The sequence below is a fragment of the Salmo salar genome, chromosome 11 (assembly GCF_965601325.2).
Source record: "Salmo salar chromosome 11, fSalSal1, whole genome shotgun sequence".
In the NCBI taxonomy this organism is placed as follows: Eukaryota; Metazoa; Chordata; class Actinopteri; order Salmoniformes; family Salmonidae; genus Salmo; species Salmo salar.
Genome location: NC_138301.1, coordinates 50,406,733 through 50,425,000, shown reverse-complemented (window position 1 = coordinate 50,425,000; position 18,268 = coordinate 50,406,733). Strand labels below are relative to the sequence as shown.

The following is an 18,268-nucleotide window of genomic DNA, read 5'->3' as shown; positions in this document are numbered from 1 at the left end:
AGGTCATGTGCTGGAAGGGAACCAGGCCTTAGTGTTGTATCCACTAGTCAGTTCCTATCCTAGGAGACAGTCCTTCACTGTGTGTAGCTAGTCCCTATCCTAGGAGACAGTCCTTCACTGTGTGTAGCTAGTCCCTATCCTAGTGGACAGTCCTTCACTATGTGTAGCTAGTCCCTATCCTAGTGGACAGTCCTTCACTGTGTGTAGCTAGTCCCTATCCTAGTGGACAGTCCTTCACTGTGTGTAGCTAGTCCCTATCCTAGTGGACAGTCCTTCACTATGTGTAGCTAGTCCCTATCCTAGTGGACAGTCCTTCACTGTGTGTAGCTAGTCCCTATCCTAGGAGACAGTCCTTCACTGTGTGTAGCTAGTCCCTATCCTAGGAGACAGTCCTTCACTGTGTGTAGCTAGTCCCTATCCTAGGAGACAGTCCTTCACTGTGTGTAGCTAGTCCCTATCCTAGGAGACAGTCCTTCACTGTGTAGCTAGTCCCTATCCTAGGAGACAGTCCTTCACTGTGTGTAGCTAGTCCCTATCCTAGTGGACAGTCCTTCACTATGTGTAGCTAGTCCCTATCCTAGTGGACAGTCCTTCACTGTGTGTAGCTAGTCCCTATCCTAGGAGACAGTCCTTCACTGTGTGTAGCTAGTCCCTATCCTAGGAGACAGTCCTTCACTGTGTGTAGCTAGTCCCTATCCTAGGAGACAGTCCTTCACTGTGTGTAGCTAGTCCCTATCCTAGGAGACAGTCCTTCACTGTGTGTAGCTAGTCCCTATCCTAGGAGGACAGTCCTTCACTGTGTGTAGCTAGTCCCTATCCTAGGAGACAGTCCTTCACTGTGTGTAGCTAGTCCCTATCCTAGGAGGACAGTCCTTCACTGTGTGTAGCTAGTCCCTATCCTAGAGGACAGTCCTTCACTGTGTGTAGCTAGTTCCTATCCTAGGAGACAGTCCTTCACTGTGTTTGTGTGTAGCTAGTTCCTATCCTAGGAGACAGTCTGGAAGAAGTCGGCAGTTGACCTCTCTCTCTCTCTCATAGATAATGTACATGAGGCTCTGAAGTTAAGTCAACTGTTAGTAGATAAAACTGTCACTGCAGTGAATAGTGAGGGGACCCCCCCCCCCCCAAATGGGTCAGTGACTCCATTAAAGCTGTTAAAGGGTTTTCAGGTTATGGTTAAATGGGTCAGTGACTCATGGGCTTTGTGGTGAAAGAGGTGAATTCAAGCTGTTAAAGGTCAGCAGAAGAGTGAGGATGTATTTAGTGTGGGAGCAGATGGATGAGGTTAAGGCGTTATTTTCTTAGTTAAAACATTGTTAGTTTTCACAGCGACAGTGTCTGTCTGGTCTCTTCTTCTTCTGGGTAAACGTCTCATTAGTGTGGAATCTTTCCTCTACTGCTGGAAACCATTTCCACTTTATTAATAAAACAATCACTGAGCATGAAATGAGATGTTTTCCCATGTTGAGAAGCACTTTAAAATAAACTGATTAAGGTGTGGTTGTACAGTGTGTTACAGTCTGAGTGTTTAGTATTGTACTAGAGCTGCACTAGCCAGAGAGACAGCCAAGAGACAGTGAGGATGTAAAACCTGCCAGAGGCTACACTTCCTCTGTTGGAGTAGACGAGTCCAAAACAAAGACACAAAGACACAAGCTAAAGCTTGGACTGCAGAGAGAGGCTGTGTTTCTCTGTTTCTGGTCGAGAACATTGAGTTCAGCTGATCTGGACATGGAGCTCCCTGAGGGAGTGTGTGGGAGTGTGTGTGTGTGTGTGTGTGTGTGTGTGTGTGTGTGTGTGTGTGTGTGTGTGTGTGTGTGTGTGTAATCCTCTCAGGGACACCACAGTGCAGTGAGGGTGTCATTGAGATAAGCCCTTCTGGTGAGTTAACCTGATATACTTAAGGAGTAGGGAGAGAAGGATGGATTGAGGAATGGAGGGAGGAGGGAGGGAGAGAAGGGTGGATCGAGGGAGGGAGGGAGGGAGGGAGGGAGAGAAGGCCTGCCTGCCTGCTTCCCCCCCTGCCTGCCTGCTTCCCCCCTCCCTGCCTGCTTCCCCCCCTGCCTGCCTGCTTCCCCCCCTGCCTGCCTGCTTCCCTGCCTGCCTCCCCCCTGCCTGCTTGCTTCCCCCCATGCCTGCCTGCTTCCCCCCCCCCTGCCTGCCTCCCTGCCCCCCTCCCTCCCTGCTTGCCTCCCTGCCCCCCTCCCTGCCTGCCCCCCTCCCTCCCTCCCTGCCTGCCTCCCTCCCTGCCTGCCCCCCTCCCTCCTTGCTTGCCTCCCTGCCCTCATCCCCCCTCCCTCCTTGCTCGCCTCCCTGCCTCCCTGCCCCCCTCCCTCCCTGCCCCCATCCCTCCAGATACTGATTACCGAATGTCATGTTTCACTACATCAGATGTAGAGGGAGAGATCTGACAGGACAACACAAACCACTGAGTCTACCACACGCACACACACACACACACACACACACACACACACACACACACACACACACACACACACACACACACACACACACACACACACACACACACACACACACACACACACACACACACACCACACACACACACACACACACACACACACACACACACACACACACACACACACACACACACACACACGGTAACAGCAAATGGACCACACAATTGGATCAGGGTTTCAGTACACTGACTCTCCTCTCCCTGGGAGAGACAAGAAAATACTCTTTAGAAGAATCAACTGTAAACCTCCACATCAACTCTACCATCAGGCCTTTTACACTTCACTGAGCCGCTAAAAAGCCCTTCTCAGCTCAAGTCATGAAAAATTCAAGGCTGAAATCATTAGACGCCAGTGCTGCTCTTAACTGCTGCTGCAGAAACCTGGATATAACGATCCACAATGAAAGACCAGCTGTAATGCAGAGTAGAGAGACTTGCTGTGTTTTACTACAGAAGGGAAGGTAACAGAGACAGAGAGGTGGACTGTCCTGTGTTTTACTACAGAAGGGAAGGTAACAGAGACAGAGAGGTAGACTGTCCTGTGTTTTACTACAGAAGGGAAGGTAACAGAGACAGAGAGGTGGACTGTCCTGTGTTTTACTACAGAAGGGAAGGTAACAGAGACAGAGAGGTGGACTGTCCTGTACTGAGAAGCTCAACAGCAGTAGTTAATCAGCAACCTGCTCCTAGAGAGCTAGCTAGGTGGTGCTGACTTCCTCTTGTAGTTCCACTAACTGCTCCTAGAGAGCTAGCTAGGTGGTGCTGACTTCCTCTTGTAGTTCCACTAACTGCTCCTAGAGAGCTAGCTAGGTGGTGCTGACTTCCTCTTGTAGTTCCACTAACTGCTCCTAGAGAGCTAGCTAGGTGGTGCTGACTTCCTCTTGTAGTTCCACTAACTGCTCCTAGAGAGCTAGCTAGGTGGTGCTGACTTCCTCTTGTAGTTCCCCTAACTGCTCCTAGAGAGCTAGCTAGGTGGTGCTGACTTCCTCTTGTAGTTCCACTAACTGCTCCTAGAGAGCTAGCTAGGTGGTGCTGACTTCCTCTTGTAGTTCCACTAACTGCTCCTAGAGAGCTAGCTAGGTGGTGCTGACTTCCTCTTGTAGTTCCACTAACTGCTCCTAGAGAGCTAGCTAGGTGGTGCTGACTTCCTCTTGTAGTTCCACTAACTGCTCCTAGAGAGCTAGCTAGGTGGTGCTGACTTCCTCTTGTAGTTCCACTAACTGCTCCTAGAGAGCTAGCTAGGTGGTGCTGACTTCCTCTTGTAGTTCCACTAACTGCTCCTAGAGAGCTAGCTAGGTGGTGCTGACTTCCTCTTGTAGTTCCACTAACTGCTCCTAGAGAGCTAGCTAGGTGGTGCTGACTTCCTCTTGTAGTTCCACTAACTGCTCCTAGAGAGCTAGCTAGGTGGTGCTGACTTCCTCTTGTAGTTCCACTAACTGCTCCTAGAGAGCTAGCTAGGTGGTGCTGACTTCCTCTTGTAGTTCCACTAACTGCTCCTAGAGAGCTAGCTAGGTGGTGGTGACTTCCTCTTGTAGTTCCACTAACTGCTCCTAGAGAGCTAGCTAGGTGGTGCTGACTTCCTCTTGTAGTTCCCCTAACTGCTCCTAGAGAGCTAGCTAGGTGGTGCTGACTTCCTCTTGTAGTTCCACTAACTGCTCCTAGAGAGCTAGCTAGGTGGTGCTGACTTCCTCTTGTAGTTCCACTAACTGCTCCTAGAGAGCTAGCTAGGTGGTGCTGACTTCCTCTTGTAGTTCCACTAACTGCTCCTAGAGAGCTAGCTAGGTGGTGCTGACTTCCTCTTGTAGTTCCACTAACTGCTCCTAGAGAGCTAGCTAGGTGGTGCTGACTTCCTCTTGTAGTTCACACTAACTGCTCCTAAGGGCTACTGACTCACATTAGATATCATGTTTTTGAAATGGAAGACTTGGGAAATGCATAGCTGCATGGAACGGCTCTAGGAGACCCAATATTCACACTATCTTACCCTGTAAAATGAAGCAATATATTCACACTATCATACCCTGTTGAATGAAGCAACAGTAGTATGGACAGAACTTAGTTGATAGTAAATCAGTTGTGTCAGGGTGGTAGAGTGACAGGATGGTAGAGTGGTATAGTGTCAGGGTGGTAGAGTGTCAGGGTGGTACAGTGTCAGGGTGGTAGAGTGTCAGGGTGGTAGAGTGTCAGGGTGGTAGAGTGTCAGGGTGGTAGAGTGTCAGGGTGGTAGAGTGGTATAGTGTCAGGGTGGTAGAGCGGCAGGGTGGTAGAGTGGTAGAGTGTCAGGGTGGTAGAGTGTCAGGGTGGTAGAGTGGTATAGTGTCAGGGTGGTAGAGCGGCAGGGTGGTAGAGTGGTAGAGTGTCAGGGTGGTAGAGTGTCAGGGTGGTAGAGTGTCAGGGTGGTAGAGTGTCAGGGTGGTAGAGTGTCACGGTGGTAGATTGGTACAATGTCTGGGTGGGAGAGTGGTAGAGTGTCAGGGTGGTAGAGACTCAGAGTGTCAGGGTGGTAGAGTGTCAGGGTGGTAGAGTGGTATAGTGTCAGGGTGGTAGAGTGGTAGAGTGGTAGAGTGGTATAGTGTCAGGGTGGTAGAGTGGTAGAGTGTCAGGGTGGTAGAGTGTCAGGGTGGTAGAGAGGTATAGTGTCAGGGTGGTAGAGCGTCAGAGTGTCAGGGTGGTAGAGTGTCAGAGTGTCAGGGTGGTAGAGTGTCAGGGTGGTAGATTGGTATGATGTCAGGGTGGTAGAGTGGTAGAGTGTCAGGGTGGTAGATTGGTATGATGTCAGGGTGGTAGAGTGGTAGAGTGTCAGGGTGGTAGATTGGTATGATGTCAGGGTGGTAGAGTGGTAGAGTGTCAGGGTGGTAGATTGGTATGATGTCAGGGTGGTAGAGTGGTAGTGTCAGGGTGGTAGATTGGTACGATGTCAGGGTGGTAGAGTGGTTGAGTGGTAGAGTGTCAGGGTGGTAGAGTGTCAGGGTGGTAGAGTGTCAGGGTGGTAGAGTGGTAGAGTGTCAGGGTGGTAGATTGGTATGATGTCAGGATGGTAGAGTGGTAGAGTGTCAGGGTGGTAGATTGGTACGATGTCAGGGTGGTAGAGTGTGAGGGTGGACACAGTCAGACTCACCTTGCCTCCTTTGTCTGCACTGTAGAGCTGCATGCACAGGGAGGCAGAGAGGAGAGTGGGAACAAGAGAAGAGAAGAGAAGAGAAGAGAAGAGAAGAGAAGAGAAGAGAAGAGAAGAGAAGAGAAGAGAAGAGAAGAGAAGAGAAGAAAAGAGAGAAGCATGTTGAGTTAGAGACAGGTTGAGGAGAGCAGGACTGATGGGAAATAACCAGACAGTACCATGGTTAAAGGAAATAACCAGACAGCACCACGGTTAAAGAAAATAACCAGACAGTACCACGGTTAAAGGAAATAAGCTGACAGTACCACGGTTAAAGGAAATAAGCTGACAGTACTAAGGTTAAAGGGCTGATTGGACTAGGAGAGGCTACAAGAAGAAAACTAGCTAGATGTTAATCAGAGGTGGGCAATCTGATCCACAATGGGTCAGTGTGGGTGCAGGCTTTGGCTCCAGCCAAGCAGTAACACAACTAATTAAATTCATCACAGGGTGTTTCTCAAAATGCATACTACCGTGCTCCGAGCAAGCAAATTGAAGCACGGGAGGGTTGGAGTATCAAAGTACACGAAACGCAGGGTTCGTACAGACAGTGGCAAGTCAAAGTCAAGGACTTTCAAATACTTTTTACAAGCACTAATATATATTTTTAAGGACCATCAATTTGCAACAGTTCCTATTATGCAATTGTTTCTAGTCGCCACCAGATGGCAGTAGATCACCAAAACCTGACTTACTATTCATCATCTTACAAGATCGACTCAATAATACGTGTTTCACTACTTATTTACTACATTCATGAGGGGTAAGTCAGTACTGATGATGTTGACCGATTTCCTTATATGACCTGTAACTCATTGAAATTGATGCGTTTATATTTTTGACAATAATGACAATAATATTAAATGATCTTTATATTTCACAAAATGTTAGGTCCCACAGGCTGTCCCAACATATAATGACATGAAAGTTAATTCTGACAGTGTAAAAGGCCCTTAGTTTACTATAAAATGTTGTATCCTATACATATTTGAAGAGCAACAAGTTATTGTTTGATAAGATTAAAGATTCTCTCAGGGGACCCTATTTACATTTTAGAGGACCCCACATGGTTTGGGAACCACTGGTCTACTAACCTTTCTCCCTGCTGGCTTCAATGCTTCTTCTCTCTGTGTATCTCATTTGCCTCCTTCAGCCTGACTCACCACTGTCTGTCTCACTACTCTCAGTAAAGAAAATGCATTTTGTAATGAGAACTTTTAGCCCATCTTTTGATTATAGCTAGCTTCATTTCAGTCCTGCTGAGGTCAGGCTCGGTTCAACGTTAGCTTCAAACTTAATCAGTTTTTTTGTTTGGGGGATGTGTGTTGACACGGCAGAATCCCACTGTCAGCGGCATCTCTCTGCCACTTGCCACCGTAGGTCTGGGCTGAGGTAGTTTGTTTCACCTCTCGGCCTATGTCGTGGCCGGAGTTTCCCGATGGACAGAGTGGTGAGTGAATGCGTTGCTAACAAGGCAAATCCAGGGGAGCAGGCGAACATAACGAGCAGACATGAATCATTCATGATTCCACTCGTTAGCAGAGGTAGGTGCGATTAAAACTCAGATCAACGCTGGAAATGCAATAATAAGTGGTTAAATGACCATTAACAAAATAAAAAGGCGAGTAAACGCTATTTCACAAATAAAAAGGCGAGTAAACTGCATTTACCCTCCACTACATCCCTGGATGGGTCTGGCAAAACCATACATAAACATCTGTATCCTGCCAGGCAGGGTTGAATCTACATTTGTCCGGCATTTTACCTATCGATCTGTTTGGGGACGCATAATCAGTCAGTTCTGTACCTGCTTGGCTGAGTGGCAGTGTGGGTGGAATGAGCAAGGCAACCTGAGCACCAAACACGTCAGGAAATAAACCTTGGTAGTCTGCCTAGAAATGAATTGTCCAAGACCAATACATTTTTCAAAAATAAATTATACTATCATATTTCATAATTTTCTGTTCTCCTCTCATTGTAATTCATGTACTACTAAAATGTCTGATTTTCAAGATATTCAAGTACTTGAATTTCAGAGTACCAAATTTGAGTATTAAGCCCTAGAAACGGAGCACGGAGGGCACTTCTCAGATGCGTACTCATTTTGTACATATTTTGAAGCATGAATAAATGCAAGCTTCAACGGAAAGTATGAACAGAAACACACAAAACAACATTTCTTGAAATCAATGGCGGCCATTATTTGTTGCTGAAGTGAGAGAAAACAAACTCCGACTTCGGAATGAAATGTTGCCGCTTCACATCTCATATGTTGCCTGACTACAATATTTTATCTTGATACTTTAACAAATATCTACTGTGTTAATTTTTGCATGTTTACTTGACAACAATACCCACTGTAGCGTACGCCGATCACACGCCCGCAGTAAGTCAATAGGGCGAACGTTAACTGGCTAGCTACTACCGTTAGGTTAAAGGAAATAACCAGACAGTACCAAGGTTACTTAAAATCCAGACGGAAAATATTTACACAAGAAGCAACCTAATATCACACAGTCAAACTCTCAGTCATTTAGTAAGTTCACCATTCTGCCATTCTCACTGTTAAACATCGAAGCAAAATACCGGTCGGTCAAAGTATACAATCCTTTTAGGGCAAATAAAAATATCATGGCATTAAGCAATGTGGCACATCAATGGTTCCTTTCAAATAAATACAGCAAAACGTTGGTGTTTCTGTCATGCCGTTTGGTTTAACACTGGAGCTTGTTCAAAGACATACCATTCCCTTGTCTGCAAAACACTAGATAGCCACGAAGAATTGGCAGCTAGCTTGCATAACATTAGTTGTAGGTCATTTTTAGCATGTTTACTATCTGTTTAGCTAGATTATTACGAGCTAACTGATAATTATGAAGTAAAACGTTTTCTTTGTGTATATCTTGTTTCGTCTGCATTGTTGCCATTGTCCTGGCTGGAAGAAGGGTCAGTGAATGGGGAGGTGTAGTGTGAGGTAATATAGTAGGGGGGGAGTGCTGCTCAGTGTGAGGTAATATAGTAGGAAGGAGTGCTGCTCAGTGTGAGGTAATACAGTAGGGAGGAGAACACTGATAGAGGATAGCATAGTTACTTGACAGGGAGAACACTGATAGAGGATAGCATAGTTACTTGACAGGGAGAACACTGATAGAGGATAGCATAGTTACTTGACAGGGAGAACACTGATAGAGGATAGCATAGTTACTTGACAGGGAGAACACTGATAGAGGATAGCATAGTTACTTGACAGGGAGGAGAACACTGATAGAGGATAGCATAGTTACTAGACAGGGAGGAGATCACTGATAGAGGATAGCATAGTTACTAGACAGGGAGGAGATCACTGATAGATGATAGCATAGTTACTAGACAGGGAGGAGAACACTGATAGAGGATAGCATAGTTACTTGACAGGGAGAACACTGATAGAGGATAGCATAGTTACTTGACAGGGAGAACACTGATAGAGGATAGCATAGTTACTTGACAGGGAGGAGAACACTGATAGAGGATAGCATAGTTACTAGACAGGGAGGAGATCACTGATAGAGGATAGCATAGTTACTTGACAGGGAGAACACTGATAGAGGATAGCATAGTTACTTGACAGGGAGAACACTGATAGAGGATAGCATAGTTACTTGACAGGGAGAACACTGATAGAGGATAGCATAGTTACTTGACAGGGAGGAGAACACTGATAGAGGATAGCATAGTTACTAGACAGGGAGGAGATCACTGATAGAGGATAGCATAGTTACTAGACAGGGAGGAGATCACTGATAGATGATAGCATAGTTACTAGACAGGGAGGAGAACACTGATAGAGGATAGCATAGTTACTTGACAGGGAGAACACTGATAGAGGATAGCATAGTTACTTGACAGGGAGAACACTGATAGAGGATAGCATAGTTACTTGACAGGGAGGAGAACACTGATAGAGGATAGCATAGTTACTAGACAGGGAGGAGATCACTGATAGAGGATAGCATAGTTACTAGACAGGGAGAACACTGATAGAGGATAGCATAGTTACTTGACAGGGAGGAGAACACTGATAGAGGATAGCATAGTTACTAGACAGGGAGAACACTGATAGAGGATAGCATAGTTACTAGACAGGGAGGAGAACACTGATAGAGGATAGCATAGTTACTAGACAGGGAGGAGATCACTGATAGAGGATAGCATAGTTACTAGACAGGGAGGAGATCACTGATAGAGGATAGCATAGTTACTAGACAGGGAGAACACTGATAGAGGATAGCATAGTTACTAGACAGGGAGGAGATCACTGATAGAGGATAGCATAGTTACTAGACAGGGAGGAGATCACTGATAGAGGATAGCATAGTTACTAGACAGGGAGGAGATCACTGATAGAGGATAGCATAGCTACTAGACAGGGAGAACACTGATAAAGGATAGCATAGTTACTAGACAGGGAGGAGAACACTGATAGAGGATAGCATAGTTACTAGACAGGGAAGAGATCACTGATAGATGATAGCATAGTTACTAGACAGGGAGGAGAACACTGATAGAGGATAGCATAGTTACTAGACAGGGAAGAGATCACTGATAGAGGATAGCATAGTTACTAGACAGGGAGGAGAACACTGGTAGAGGATAGCATAGTTACTAGACAGGGAGGAGATCACTGATAGAGGATAGCATAGTTACTAGACAGGGAGGAGATCACTGATAGAGGATAGCATAGTTACTAGATAGGGAGGAGAACTGATAGAGGATAGCATAGTTACTAGACGGGGAGGAGAACACTGATAGAGGATAGCATAGTTACTAGACAGGGAGGAGAACACTGATAGAGGATAGCATAGTTACTAGACATGGAGGATATCACTGATAGAGGATAGCATAGTTACTAGACAGGGAGGAGAACACTGATAGAGGATAGCATAGTTACTAGACAGGGAGGAGATCACTGATAGAGGATAGCATAGTTACTAGACAGGGAGGAGAACACTGATAGAGGATAGCATAGTTACTAGACAGGGAGGAGATCACTGATAGAGGATAGCATAGTTACTAGACAGGGAGAACACTGATAGAGGATAGCATAGCTACTAGACAGGGGGGAGAACACTGATAAAGGATAGCATAGTTACTAGACAGGGAGGAGAACTGATAGAGGACAGCATAGTTACTAGACAGGGAGGAGATCACTGATAGAGGATAGCATAGTTACTAGACAGGGAGGAGATCACTGATAGAGGATAGCATAGTTACTAGACAGGGAGGAGAACACTGATAGAGGATAACATAGTTACTAGACAGGGAGGAGAACACTGATATAGGATAGCATAGTTACTAGACAGGGAGGAGAACTGATAGAGGATAGCATAGTTACTAGACAGGGAGAACACTGATAGAGGATAGCATAGTTACTAGACAGGGAGGAGAACTGATAGAGGATAGCATAGTTACTAGACAGGGAGGAGATCACTGATAGAGGATAGCATAGTTACTAGACAGGGAGGAGATCACTGATAGAGGATAGCATAGCTACTAGACAGGGAGGAGAACTGATAGAGGATAGCATAGCTACTAGACAGGGAGGAGAACACTGATAGAGGATAGCATAGTTACTAGACAGGGAGGAGAACACTGATAGAGGATAGCATAGTTACTAGACAGGGAGGAGAACACTGATAGAGGATAGCATAGCTACTAGACAGGGAGATACATTTCACAGAGTATAGGTCTATATATGACTAGGATGATAGTATTATAAACCAAGCTGTACCTTGTCCACACAGTCATCAAAGAAGGCCAAGCTGGCGTCTTTGTCTGAGACAAAGGAGCACTCCTCTATGAATCTGATGAACATCTGAGTCTTGGTCATCAGGGAGTAGAACTTCTGGTGGGACCGGTCTCTGCTCTTCAGGAACCCTACAGAACATTACAACCATATGAGAAACCTAAAAAGATACAGTAGAACTTCTGGTGGGACCGGTCTCTGCTCTTCAGGAACCCTACAGAACATTACAACCATATGAGAAACCTAAAAAGATACAGTAGAACTTCTGGTGGGACCGGTCTCTGCTCTTCAGGAACCCTACAGAACATTACAACCATATGAGAAACCTAAAAAGATACAGTAGAACTTCTGGTGGGACCGGTCTCTGCTCTTCAGGAACCCTACAGAACATTACAACCATATGAGAAACATAAAAAGATACAGTAGAACTTCTGGTGGGACCGGTCTCTGCTCTTCAGGAACCCTACAGAACATTACAACCATATGAGAAACCTAAAAAGATACAGTAGAACTTCTGGTGGGACCGGTCTCTGCTCTTCAGGAACCCTACAGAACATTACAACCATATGAGAAACATAAAAAGATACAGTAGAACCTCTGGTGGGAATGGTCCTGGCTTTTTTTATTTAACCAGGTAAGTCTTTACTTAACCAGGTGAGTCTTTATTTAACCAGGTGAGTCTTTATTTAACTAGGTAAGTCTTTATTTAACCTCTACGGGATTGTTGACCACCCACGGGACGGTTGAGCTAATGTGCGCTAATGTGATTAGCATGAGGTTGTAAGTAACAATAACATTTCCCAGGACATAAACATACGTACAGTTGAAGTCAGAAGTTTACATACACCTTTACCAAATACATTTAAACTAGTTTTTCACAATTCCTGACCTTTAATCCTAATAAAAATTCCCTGTCTTAAGTCAGTTAGGATCACCACTTTATTTTAAGAATGTGAAATGTCAGAATAATAGTAGAGAGAATGATTTATTTCAGCTTTTATTTCTTTCATCACATTCCCAGTGGGTCTGAAGTTTACATACACTCAATTAGTATTTGGTGGCATTGCCTTTAAATTGTTTAACTTGGGTCAAACGTTTTAGGTAGCCTTCCACAAGGTTCCCACAATAAGTTGGGTGAATTTTGACCCATTCCTCCTGACAGAGCTGGTGTAACTGAGTCAGGTTTGTAGGCCTCCTTGCTCGAACACGCTTTTTCAGTTCTGCCTACAAATTTTCTATGGGATTGAGGTCAGGACTTTGTGATGGCCACTCCAATACCTTGATTTTGTTGTCCTTAAGCCATTTTGCCACAACTTTGGAAGTATGCTTGGGGTCATTGTCCATTTGGAAGACCCATTTGCGACCAAGCTTTAACTTCCTGACTGATGTCTTGAGATGTTGCTTCAATATATCCACATCATTTTCCTACCTCATGATGCCATCTATTTTGTGAAGTGCACCAGTCCCTCCTGCAGCAAAGCACCTCCACAACATGATGCTGCCAACGCCGTGCTTCACGGTTGGGATGGTGTTCTTCGGCTTGTAAGCCTCCCCCTTTTTCCTCCAAATATAACGATGGTCATTATGGCTAAACAGTTCTATTTTTGTTTCATCAGACCAGAGGACATTTCTCCCAAAAGTACAATCTTTGTCCCCATGTGCAGTTTCAAACTGTAGTCTGGCTTTTTTATGGCGGTTTTGGAGCAGTGGCTTCTTTCTTGCTGAGCTGCCTTTCAGGTTATGTCGTTATAGGACTCGTTTTACTGTGGATATAGTCACTTTTGTACCTGTTTCCTCCAGCATCTTCATAAGGTCCTTTGCTGTTGTTGTCGCACCAAAGTACGTTCATCTCTAGGAGACAGAACGTTTCTCCTTCCTGAGTGGTATGTCGCTGCGTGGTCCCATGGTGTTTATACTTGCGTACTATTGTTTGTACAGATGAACGTGGTACCTTCAGGCGTTTGGAAATTGCTCCCAAGGATGAACCAGACTTCTGGAGGTCTACCATTTTTTTCTGAGGTCTTGGCTGATTTCCTTTGATTTTCCCATAATGTCAAGCAAAGAGGCACTGAGTTTGAAGGTAGGCCTTGAAATACATCCACAGGTACACCTCCAATTGACACAAATGATATCAATTAGCCTATCAGAAGCTTCTAAAGCCAAGACATAATTTTCTGGAATTTTCCACGCTGTTTAAAGGCACAGTCAACTTAGTGTATGTAAACTTCTGACCCACTGGAATTGTGATACAGTGAAATAAGTGAAATAATCTGTCTGTTAACAATTGTTGGAAAAATTACTTGTGTCATGCACAAAGTAGATGTCCTAACCGACTTGCCAAAACTATAGTTTGTTAACAAAACATTTGTGGAGTGGTTGAAAAACAAGTTTTAATGACTCCAACCTAAGTGTATGTAAACTTATGACTTCAACTGTATCTGATATGGGCAGAAAGCTGAAATTCTTGTTAATCTAACTGCACTGTCCAATTTACAGTAGCTATTACAGTGAAATAATACCATGCTATTGTTTGAGGAGAGTTGCACAGTTATGAACTTGAAAATGTATCAATAAACCATTTAGGCACATTTGGACAGACTTGATACAACATTTTGAACAGAAATTGAATGGTTCATTGGATCCGTCTAAATCTTTGCACACACACTGCTGCCAGCATCAACTGGCCCCAGTCCAGACTCAACTCTATCAGGTGTGGTATTAGCCAGCTTCAACTTTCCCCAGTCCAGACTCAACTCTATCAGGTGTGGTATTAGCCAGCATCAACTGGCCCCAGTCCAGACTCAACTCTATCAGGTGTGGTATTAGCCAGCTTCAACTTTCCCCAGTCCAGACTCAACTCTATCAGGTGTGGTATTAGCCAGCATCAACTGGCCCCAGTCCAGACTCAACTCTATCAGGTGTGGTATTAGCCAGCTTCAACTGGCCCCAGTCCAGACTCAACTCTATCAGGTGTGGTATTAGCCAGCTTCAACTGGCCCCAGTCCAGACTCAACTCTATCAGGTGTGGTATTAGCCAGCTTCAACTGGCCCCAGTCCAGACTCAACTCTATCAGGTGTTGTATTAGCCAGCTTCAACTGGCCCCAGTCCAGACTCAACTCTATCAGGTGTGGTATTAGCCAGCTTCAACTGGCCCCAGTCAAGACTCAACTCTATCAGGTGTTGTATTAGCCAGCTTCAACTGGCCCCAGTCCAGACTCAACTCTATCAGGTGTGGTATTAGCCAGCTTCAACTGGCCCCAGTCCAGACTCAACTCTATCAGGTGTTGTATTAGCCAGCTTCAACTGGCCCCAGTCCAGACTCAACTCTATCAGGTGTTGTATTAGCCATTTTCAATGGGCCCCAGTCCAGACTCAACTCTATCAGGTGTGGTATTAGCCAGCTTCAACTGGCCCCAGTCCAGACTCAACTCTATCAGGTGTTGTATTAGCCAGCTTCAACTGGCCCCAGTCCAGACTCAACTCTATCAGGTGTTGTATTAGCCATTTTCAATGGGCCCCAGTCCAGACTCAACTCTATCAGGTGTGGTATTAGCCAGCTTCAACTGGCCCCAGTCCAGCCTCTGGAGCAGAGAACAGCTGCAGCTAGCTAGAGCTCCAGACCTGCACGCACACACACACACACACACACACACACACACACACACACACACACACACACACACACACACACACACACACACACACACACACACACAGACACACACACAGACACACACACACACACACACACACACACACACACACACACACACACACACACACACACACACACACACACACACACACACACACACACACACACAGAAACTCACACACAGGCTCACACAGACACACAGAGACTCACACAAACAGAGACACACACACACACACCAAGCCGGTACTAACCTTGCAGGTCAAAGAGAGAGGAGGCGTCAGTAGTCTTCTCAGACGGGGCCTGGGTGATGGGTCTCAGGAATGAGCGGTAGCCTTTCAAGATGGCTGCCATGAACCTGAGGAAGGCTTCCTGTATCTCCATCTCCAGGCTGTGGAGGCTCTTCCCACAGGCCAGCTCCGTACAATCACTCATACTCAGCTCCAATAGGCCATCAGGACGCTGCTGACCTAGAGGGAACCAATAGAAAAGAGGGATGTTGGTTCTGCTGACCTGGGGGGAACCAATAGAAAAGAGGGTTGTTGGTTCTGCTGATCTGGGGGGAACCAATAGAAAAGAGGGTTGTTGGTTCTGCTGATCTGGGGGGAACCAATGGAAAATATGTTTTTTGTTTACATATCTTATAGGGTTTGTCCCAAATGGCATCATATTCCTTAATGTAGTGCACTATATAGGGAACAGGGAACCATGTGGGATGCATCCCTCATGTAGTTCCAGAGATACGTAGAGGAAAACACTCCTAGAAGATACACCGAGTGGACAAAACATTAGGAACACATGCTCCTTCCATGACAGAGACTGACCAGGTGAAAGCTATGATCCCTTACTGATGTACCTTGGTAAATCCACTTCAATCAGTGTAGATGAAGGGGAGAAGACCGGTTAAAGAATGATTTTTAAGCAATAAAATATTAGGAAGGTGTTCTTAATATTTTATGCTATGTTTAACTACCTGTCACAGTTGAAGACAGTTTAAAACAAGTTAAAACAAGTAGGACTGTCTGTATGAAAGTTGAGTTGATGACATGGGGTTTGGGTTTTGTCTGGTTGTTGTTGAACTAAATGAAGTGTAAATAACAAAGCACAGAGTTAAATCTCTATTGAAGTTAGTTTTCCTCTAAGAAACAAGTCCCTAAAGATAAGGCTCAGCTTGTCACTCTGCCAAGCTGTATCGATGTTCAATATTCCCAGCCTAAACACTAATGCAGTGGCAGGACAGATTTTCAGCCTCACTGAGTCTCAGAATGTAACATTATTAGATTTGTATTTGATTTCTCAATAAGCAGGCAGCAGGTTTATTGGCTGGGTTATAAATAACACAACTGAACTAATGGAGACAAATAGAACAGGTAGGGAGAGAGAGAGAGAGAGAGAGGGGGAGATAGAGGAAGAGAGAGAGAGGGGGAGAGGGAGAGGGAGGGAGATAGAGGGGGGGAGAGGGGGGGAGATAGAGGGGGGCGAGAGGAAGAGAGAGAGGGGGGAGATAGAGGGGGGAGAGAGAGGGGGAGAGGGGGGGAGAGAGAGAGAGGGAGAGAGAGGAAGAGAGCGAGGGGGGAGAGGGGGAGAGGGAGAGAGAGGAATAATGATGTAATACTAACTGGTGGTTTTGTTACAGAGGAAGAGGAGAGAAGAAGAAGAATGATACAATACTGTTCTTTAATATAGACCTACAGTCTGTTTGATTTCCTGCCCAGTAGACACTGGAGAATGGATTGTAAGCTGTATGTAAAGTACTCTACACTACTGCTACAGTGGCTCATCATATTCAGAAGAAGAGAAGAACACCTGAGAGTCAAACACATCAGCTAGAAAGAATCTTTCAAAGTCGACCTTGAAAAGGAGTTTTATGAAAAAGTGTTCTTGATCTAGCTTGGATGCCAGATCTTTTTTTGTTGCCAACTCCTTTGTCTTAGTTATATTAAAGGAGCGAACTAAGGCAGAACCAGAGTCACATCTGGCAACTCAGGCTACACTTGACACAGTTTATTCATTGTGAAATCTTTAGTCCTCCATCCATACAGTACAGTACGATCCTCTACTCACCGTCCACCAGTTGCTGGTAGAGATTGTTCAGCACATTCATCAGGTTTTTACAGGCTTTCTTTGGCAGGATCTTCCAGGTCAGGGCTCTCTTATCTTCATTGCTGGAAGGAGAAACACACGGTCAGCTCTCCAGAGGTGCAGAGAGGTGGAACTCGCCCAAAACTAACACTGGCGGTGGATAGGGGCAGGAGACCACCCCGAGACTGCTGCCTCTAAGACTGGTCCAAATATCTGACTGATCTTAGAGACACAGAACCACAGAAACAGATTCAACTTTGATCCATACGGAAAATGGATGCATACATGACTGTAAATCGCTTTGGATAAAAGCATCTGATAAATGGAATATATTATACTATTATTATTACACCTACAGTGGCCAAACACGACACACTACAGTCTCATTTTCTTCACCATCGATTAAAGGCCATCAATGTAAACCACTTCCACAGCCCACCTTGAGGAATATAATGTCTCAACTGGACTACAGCCCACCTTGAGGAATATACTGTCTCAACTGGACAACAGCCCACCTTGAGGAATATAATGTCTCAACAGGACTACAGCCCACCTTGAGGAATATACTGTCTCAACTGGACAACAGCCCACCTTGAGGAATATAATGTCTCAACAGGACTACAGCCCACCTTGAGGAATATACTGTCTCAACTGGACTACAGCCCACCTTGAGGAATATAATGTCTCAACAGGACTACAGCCCACCTTGAGGAATATAATGTCTCAACTGGACTACAGCCCACCTTGAGGAATATACTGTCTCAACTGGACTACAGCCCACCTTGAGGAATATACTGTCTCAACTGGACTACAGCCCACCTTGAGGAATATACTGTCTCAACTGGACTAAAGCCCACCTTGAGAAATATACTGTCTCAACTGGACTACAGCCCACCTTGAGGAATATACTGTCTCAACTGGACTACAGCCCACCTTGAGGAATATACTGTCTCAGCTGGGTTACAGCCCACCTTGAGGAATATACTGTCTCAACTGGACTACAACCCACCTTGAGGAATATACTGTCTCAACTGGACTAAAGCCCACCTTGAGGAATATACTGTCTCAACTGGGTTACAGCCCACCTTGAGGAATATACTGTCTCA

At 45.4% G+C, this 18,268-nt stretch overlaps 1 protein-coding gene across 1 annotated transcript in view; it reads right to left on the bottom strand.

The window, feature by feature from the left end:
* The window catches only part of LOC106562848 (C-myc promoter-binding protein), a 359,426-nt gene that overhangs the window by 109,523 nt on the left and 231,635 nt on the right, over positions 1-18,268 (bottom strand). Inside the window, exons 11-13 of the mRNA XM_082957549.1 lie at positions 17,145-17,245; positions 15,335-15,550; positions 11,413-11,558 (exon numbers count right to left, since the gene is read on the bottom strand). Of these exons, the coding sequence (XP_082813675.1) occupies positions 11,413-11,558; positions 15,335-15,550; positions 17,145-17,245 (463 nt within the window). The remainder of the gene's footprint in view (positions 1-11,412; positions 11,559-15,334; positions 15,551-17,144; positions 17,246-18,268) is intronic.